The sequence below is a fragment of the Notothenia rossii genome (genome assembly GCF_949606895.1).
Source record: "Notothenia rossii genome assembly, chromosome: 6".
Taxonomy (NCBI): Eukaryota; Metazoa; Chordata; class Actinopteri; order Perciformes; family Nototheniidae; genus Notothenia; species Notothenia rossii.
Genome location: NC_136909.1, coordinates 77,165,273 through 77,173,612, shown reverse-complemented (window position 1 = coordinate 77,173,612; position 8,340 = coordinate 77,165,273). Strand labels below are relative to the sequence as shown.

General features: G+C 40.7%; 1 protein-coding gene across 9 annotated transcripts in view; it reads right to left on the bottom strand.

The window, feature by feature from the left end:
* ctbp2a (C-terminal binding protein 2a) overlaps positions 1-8,340 on the bottom strand; it is a 67,919-nt gene that overhangs the window by 4,283 nt on the left and 55,296 nt on the right. For 8 of the 9 annotated variants that reach the window (XM_079688370.1, XM_079688375.1, XM_079688369.1 and 5 more), the window contains 7 exons: positions 6,681-6,825; positions 5,072-5,278; positions 3,903-4,117; positions 1,689-1,819; positions 1,333-1,460; positions 660-789; positions 335-412 (listed from right to left, as the gene is read on the bottom strand). In XM_079688370.1, coding sequence (XP_079544496.1) covers positions 346-412; positions 660-789; positions 1,333-1,460; positions 1,689-1,819; positions 3,903-4,117; positions 5,072-5,278; positions 6,681-6,825 — 1,023 coding nt within the window. In that variant the 3' untranslated portion in view covers positions 335-345. The remainder of the gene's footprint in view (positions 1-334; positions 413-659; positions 790-1,332; positions 1,461-1,688; positions 1,820-3,902; positions 4,118-5,071; positions 5,279-6,680; positions 6,826-8,340) is intronic. The other variant, XM_079688376.1, reaches the window with a different exon arrangement.

Below are 8,340 nucleotides of genomic sequence, written 5' to 3'. Positions count from 1 at the left end.
ACTCTTTCTGAAAAAACTCCACAATTTGGTTTGTAACCCGTCACTTCAAAATTACAGTCGTAAAAAAAAAACAAGGAAAAAAAGTGCATTATTTAGATTTTTACTTTTTCTACTCCTTATATCAAGTGTGTCATACCTAGGTGAACATGTGTGTGAACCCTTGGTTGTGTTTAGGGAATCGATGAGAGGCAGGGTACAGTGGGTTTCAGGACATGTGGCTCAAGAGTGTAAAGCAGGAAAAGGGGGCCACAGATTTAAAATGGGATTTGGTTTATATTAATGATGGTATTCATTTGCTCTGGCCTGTGTGCCAGCAGTGGTAGTTTTCATTTACCTGGTTGAGAATTAGGTATATAATTTGTCCTGCATTCCCCCCGTTGCTATGGCCTGTACCATGGTTCGGTTCATTTGGCTGTGTGAGAAAAGCAGTTCATTCTGGTTGAGACAATATAGAGACTGAGAAACCAAAAGCCTAAACTGAACAAGGGATTCATTCATTTGGGCCAACTACTATGTATTAATACGCCACAAAAACTAGGACCCAGGCTAAAATTCAAGAATAGAGAATTGTGACATACATAAGAACATCTAGTCTAAGCCTGATCTACGGCAGGTGCTGATGTCTCTCAGGTGGTCTCCTGTCCCCCCCCACCCCCTACCTGTAGGCGGCACCGTTCATCTCAGGGTGAACTTGAGGCTGCTGCTGCTGCTGCTCCATCATTCCCCAGGGGGCCGAGGTGACAAAGAACTCTTTGTTGACGCAGTTTCGGAGGCTGTCAGGAATACGGCCTGGGTCGGGGCAAGACAAAACATAAACTATTTAACTATTTTTGCTTAGGAATATTTCTAACTGGGTAAAACATGTTGGAAGTATATATAAGTATCTATAAGGCAGCTTCCTACGTTTAGGAAATACAAAGCTGGTGGTACAAAGCTTCCTTTTAAAAAAAAATCTCCTTTAGCATAGAACCTGGACTATGGACCATCTATTATCCAAGAACAGGGGACAATTCCTTGTTGCAACAAAATTCAAAGTCAACCTAACCATTAACCTAATGTGCTGTGGCTGTTTAGTTGGAAAGGATACCTTACTTTGTGTTGTAAATAAAGCTTTTTTTTCAAAAAGGAAAAATTAAATCCATCATCACATAATTATCAAAGTGTAATAGCAGTTGTAATCCGTTAGCACCATGGTTCTCTTTTCCTAAGCCTTCATGAATTCTCTTACAGATGTTTCTTTTGACATCATGATGGAGGATAAGGAAAAATACCTATGCCATACTTTTTGGACTGCAGCTTAAATGTGAAATGCATTTAGAGAAGTCAGTGTACCAGTGATGGCTCTGCGTATTTCTGTTGCGGCGGCCTCTCTCATCTCCAGTGATGCCTGCTCGCTGTACCAAGCGGTGTGGGGGGTGCAGATCAAGTTGGGGGCGTCCTTCAGAGGACCTTGGGAAAAGCTGCTCAACAGAAATATGAAGAGACAAAAGTAAATAAGAGATGAAAAACAAAGCCTTTTTCGAACGAGATTGTTTTGATTTCATTTTGATTTGGGCATCCATTTCCGTCACTTATTAGGGTCTATTAGGAGTCGCTATGTCCTATAAATGTGCGATGATTCTAGCGATGAAATACTAAAGTATGTTTGAACAGTCAGTTGAATCAGTGAAAGCTCTGAGGATAATCACCTGAAAGGCTCCGACTCGTGGACGTCCAAGGCGGCCCCCCGTATCCGGCCTTCCTTCAGGGCCTGAGCCAAAGCTTTCTCATCCACCAGACCCCCCCGTGCCGAGTTGACCAGGAAAGCCCCTTGACGCATCTGCAAACACACACAGCAGAAACACTCCCAATAACTCCAGACATCAACACGTGTGGCTGTGAGATTGCAGAGGGGCTGTCACCCTCTAAGCGCTGCGTGGGAAGACACACACAGCGCCAGACAAACACTTTCAATGAAAAGAACGACAAGAGCACAAAAGGCTTTTCAAAGACAGTTGACATTTAAATGGCAACTAGACTTTCATCTTCACAGAAGCTCTTTATTCAGGAAGCGAGCATGTAAGTGATTTTTTAAAAAGCAGATTTTAAAATCTTACATATTTATAAGACGACTGAATTGAACTCAAATAGCAGTTGAATTCAAGATATGATTAGACTTCTTTATCTCCATATAGGAAATGCAGGTGTTACAGCAGCACTACGAAAGTACAGATAAATACAGAAATAGAAATGAAAAACAAGTTTAAAAGAAACATGTATAAAACTAGTTTAAGAGGAATAAGAGTAGAAACTATACAACAATTATACATGAATTAGCAATCAGAGACAGTGACAACAGCAGTAAGTCTCCGTAGTATATATACTGTATGTTAACATTTCCATTTGTGTCCTCCAGGTGGCAGCAGTGCTTCAGACTCAGAGACCAAGAGGAGGGTTTCTTGTGTTTATCATGTGAGATGAGCTGATCCCTAAAGCCTAGAAACGATTACACTGGGGGGTCAAAGTGCATGCTGCGGTTAGCTTAGCTGCTGATTCACTACTTGGCTGCTCCATAGCATTCCTCAGCTCCTCACTGACTGCATTGTAGGCAACTCACAATAGATGGGGGGGTGCTGCAGAAACATATCATGGACTCTGAAAACAAACTATGTCGGATTGCATTGCAGGGGAAAATGTAAACTCTTATACCATCCAACCGCTGAGGTAATCTTATGTTTCCTGGTTTTTTAATATAAGAAATGTTAGATTAGTGTATGTCAAAATGATTATAATCATTTCCACTAAAAGAAAAAGGATACAATTCATACTTTATTCAATGTGACAGTCGTTATACTTGGCTGGTTTACAGTGAAGAACTCTACTCTACACCAACCACACACACACACACACACACACACACACACACACACACACACACACACACACACACACACACACACACACACACACACACACACACACACACACACACACACACACACACACACACACACACACACACACACACACACACACACACACACACACACACACACACACACACACACACACACACACACACACACACACACACACAAATGTGTGTGTGTCACGCTGACCTGAGAGTTATGAAACTGTGAGGAACAACAGACTGATTACAGTGAATCTTCCCACTATATCAGACAATAACGCTCCACCATCCACCCCCGTATGTACGGTACACCCCTCTCATTCTGGATCCACAGAGGTTTTTTCTACATGCCTGTGTCTCTTTGTTTCTCTCAGTATCTTACCACTCATTAAAAGGTTGTTTAAACAGCCTATAATTGGGCAGAGGAGCGCTGGCAGCCGGGGAATGCTAGTGGCAGGCCAAGTCTCCTGCAAGTCCGCTGGGTTAAAGCCGTGCTACCGATCCCCGGGTATCATTAGCCGAGTGAGGAGAATGTGCAGCTTGCTATGGAGGAGGGCTTCTGCCATTTGAGGTTTGTACGGTTTTAATAAGTTGCAGGTTCTGTCAGTTTCTTAGACGATGTTCAGTTTCTGTAGGAACCAAATGCTACTTAATCTGAGTTTATTATTATTATTATTTGTTTACGTCACTTTTTTGTTTGTTGAGCACTTCCGGTAATTGTCACATAAGTGTGGTTTGTGTATATAGTCGAGTGCGGATGACAGAGTGTGAGCTTGCACTGTCATTTTTTCTGTTGACCGTTTTTGTCTCTATAGTTACTGTGTTTTGATTTTGTTTATTAAATATCCTCAAACGATCTTACTACAGTATGGACTTTCTCATTGAAAACGCGTCGCAGCTTATAGCCAAGCTTACTGGACTGGAAATTGAGCCGCCACAGTTTCCTTTCTTCCCTCCCTCCACGTCAGAGAGATATACCATTATCTTTTTTCTGCTTGTTCAGCACCCTTACCTGTTTGATGGTGAAGTCGTTGATGAGGTGGTGGTTGTGTTCGTTCAGGTTGCAGTGCAGGGACACGCAGTCGCTCTGGTAGAGCAGGTCCTGCAGCGTGTAGACCCGCTGAACGCCCAGCGAGCGCTCCAGCCCGTCCTGGATGTACGGGTCGTAGAAGATCACGTTGAAGCCGAACGCCTTCGCCCGGATCGCCACCGCCTGGCCCGAGCGACCTGATGGAGGCACCAGAAGGAAAGGGAGCACGGCTTCAGAGATGATTCAGATGTTCTAAACATTTTAATACTAATTATTTTAGATTGATTAGATCAGAGTCCTGCACTGGCTTCAATATCCTACAAAAAAGTAGTGTATAAGGTGAATTCACAGTACAGTAATGGCCAAGGCAGAAATTAATCTAATGTGGTGGAGGGGGGAGGGGGGGGGGGGGGGGGAGCAGAACAAAACACGTCTGTTTGTGCAGTATTTAAAAAATCTAAATCATTTGATTATTTGATCATAATAATAATAATCGGCTGCTGAAGCTTATTTTACGATGAAAGACTGGAACTGGTTGCAGAATTATTTTAGTATTAATGAATCCCTAAACCGAATTATTTATTGAGATATTTGACAGATCACAACAAATCGGGTTTTTTATTAAAAAAATGTGTGAGCAAAGATGCCAAGTACTCAGTAGTTTAAAACATTCATCATCAGAAACACATTTACATTTTTCTATACTTGGTTTATGACGAAATAAATACACATAATGCTAACACCATTTCTCTGTGTTTTGTGTTAAATGCTTATTAGCATCCTGACCCACTACGCTAATTGGGTTTTACCATATTAAACATGAGTCTGTACCTGCTCAACATGACGTCAGCCTTGTAGTTAAGTCTTGCTTCACAAAGTTAGAAATTCAAATTCACTTTTTATGGCATTTAACAGACTACATAACATTAGTCTGTATTAAAAACAACATTTACGTGCAGCCCTATTGAAAAGTACACTGAGTAAACAATCTGACAACTTTAGAACAACAAATTCACATTTCAACTCGCAATGTGATTAAGACAGTTAAATTAAGGTACATTTAAAAATGGTTAAAAAAAAAAATCTGTTGGCCATAGAAGTAGCCGACGATACCTAAAAAAAAAAAAAAAAAAATCTAAAAAGAAGCTCACCAAATCCGATGAGGCCGAGCGTCTCTCCTCTGATCCTGGCCGCCCCCGACGCCACCTCCCTGATCTGCTCCACGCTCTGGACCCGCGTGCCCTCCCGGAGAGCCTGGTACAGCCAGGTGTTCCGCCGGTACAGGTTGAGGATGTGACAAAGTGTTGAGTCTGCTGTCTCTTCTACCGCGGCTGAGGGGATATTACACACCGCAATGCCTGGGAAAGAGAAGCAATGGAGATAAAGGGATGAAACATAGGTACTTCAAATGACTAGTAACTTAACTGCTCTACAGATTTAATAGTTGATTCTAAGTACAGAAGCTGTTTTTCAAGAGGGCATAATCTAGTCGTTTTTTAGTTCACAAAGTCATTGACAGGAAAATGATTTCTTTATGACCCTCTACAAAATCAAAATGCACTGTGTATGAAACTGAAGAGCATAATTACAATAGCTAATTATGGCCATGAAAAGGACATTTCTCAAAACATGCACGTCAGCGCACAAAGATGAATTACCACAAATGACGATAATTAGGACATCACACTAAATCCTGCTCTCGTACAAACATATGCCGGAGGGGCCAAATGGGAATCAGAGTGAGAGTTTCATATCAGTTGGAGCATCTGCTCTGCATTTACAAACAGCGCCATTACATATTCTGTTTACAGTATGCAATCATTCCTGTTACATATGTTATTTATGTTAAGTCAATAGCAAGCAGAGTTTGCTTTGGCCCCCATCCAAAAGTGCACTGTTCTTCTCCATAATGCATCATTTTTGTTAATTTATTCTTTTTTATTATTATCATGCAGGAGTGAATGAATAAGCCATATTGGCAGATATGACCCCAACTTCTTCAATCCATCAACACCTGTCATTTGTTAAATATTCTTCTTTTTTTTTTTTAAAACTTGTTCCGTTACATTTCCAATAGAGGGAAAATAGGTAGAATTATGTTAAGAGATGACTATCCCTTTCTTTTGTAATACTATGAAACTTTCACCGCGGGAAAAACGAACAAAAAAATACCCTGAAATGTTTTATGTCATATTGCCTACGGTTACATCGTTCCTTATTCTCAGGGTTTTCTTCACCTTAAAATATAACACACTGTAGTTTGCTATAATACACTCATTGTCCTAAGTGTTTTTATTTACTAAGCTTTTAAGGTTATTTGTATAATTACGTTTACATTTGGTGTAAATACTTTTCTTTAGCCTGCTTTTTTTTTTTTAATGCTAAATAGTTTCTTAAAAATACTTATTTTTTTATCATCATTATATATATTTATTCTTTTTTTTTTTTAATGCTAAATAGTTTCTTAAAAATACTTATTTTTGTATTATCATTATAGCCTATATATTTATTCTTTTTTTTCTACCTACTTATTTTTTTCAGTTTGTTTATATTCGCACCAGCAGACACCAAATCAAATTCCAATAGACTTGATTCTTATACGCTAGCTTCTGAACAACCTCTCTCTCTACATCTATCCTCCTGCTCTGTGTCTGCTCGCCCCTCAGTCTCACCCAGGTCATTCTTATACGCTAGCTTCTGAACAACCTCTCTCTCTACATCTATCCTCCCGCTCTGTGTCTGCTCGCCCCTCAGTCTCACCCAGGTCCCCGGCAGCCTTGATGTCGATGTTGTCGTAGCCGCTGCCGATGCGGATGATGATGCGCAGCGACTTGAACTTCTCCAGGTCCTCTCTGGTCAGGGTGATGGTGTGGTACATCATGGCCCCCACGGCCTCATTCAGCACCTGAGGGACATCATCAATGTCTCATTACATCATCAACAATCATTAACAGCCTTTAGGAGTCAATCTGCATTCACATTATGATCAGTCATTATTTTTAATCAGTATCATCCCTATATTCCATTTCCTGCAACATTATGTATGACTTGAATAGAAGAGCATTCACCACCTCGCATTTTCCTGCAGCTTTACGTCCCCTTTCTCTCCATCTAAATGCAAATGGATTGTTTATGTGTGCCCTGAAATATGAGTGCTTGTCTGTGTGTTTATAATGAGTGCTTTCGCCAAAGCTGCCTTTTGTCACAATCCATTCAGACTGTAGACAAACACAGCTGAAGTGGACGCAGGCAGGACCGTAAAGTAGGCGGACAGCTGCTGAGGAACCCGGAGAGAATCAGCAAGTAGCTGCCGCCGCACGCCACGGCCGCTAAATCACACGTTAGAATTCACAACCCGCTCACTGAATTAACCTAACCGAACCAGATTACCATAGCGATGAATTACCATGCAACATTTTTATTGGAGCTTGTTGTAGTGAGAGCCGGATGCTAAATTCAAGGTTAAAGCTCTCTTCATGCATTGATCTCATTACTTAAGAGAAGCAGGCCCAGCGGCAGGCTTGGCTGGAGACGATGCTGGAAAATTCACAACAAAAAAAAAAAAGATCACACGAACACAAGCGGAGAGTTTACATGAAGTGGTAAAAGAGAGAAAATGGGTTTTGTTTTGTGTGATAATTAGTTGAATAACTCATCTGGCAGGCCACAGTGCATCTTTACTGTACATTGTTTTTCACAAGGCTATTACCTACAGCAAGGGATCATGAATAATGCAAAGCACATACGGTCTGTGAGTAGGGCCTCACAGTACACTTATTCTACACCAGCGCAATGGAATATTTTGAAGGCTTTAACGAAATACTTGAACATGGGGATTGATTTGTGGTTTCAGAGGTAGTGACATGGCGTGAATCTATATAAAAATAGCTATAAATGAGGTCGCTTCATGTGTGTTGGTATTCTTTAGCTTTGAAGAACGCCAGGCTAGCTGTTACCCCATGTTTTCAGTCATTATGCTAAGTTAATCAATAGCCGGCTTCTCAAAATATTTAAATTTACCATAAAAGTTATGCCTAAAAGCTTCAACAAAGACAAACTATTTTTCACATTATTAGCTTTTTTTTTTAATTATCACACATCTATGATCTCCTTCCACCTATGGTTCTTAAAAGCCTTAGCTATTGAGGACAGATTGGGGGTAGCCTGCTTTGGGAGGAGGGAATAACAGAAAGTCCAGAAACATCATTTTATAGATGTATATCTTTCTTATTGTTCATATGTAAGAGTTATTCAAAAGACAGCACATTAAGGACACATAAAACACAACCCCTCTAATTCTCTCTCTGATTCATGCTCTCCAGTCCATCACTACACTTTCAAATAGAAAATAAAGCCCAAGGGTGCCAGAAAAACTGCCATTTATGCATCACAAAATGTTCCTTACTCTTGCTTGATCGTG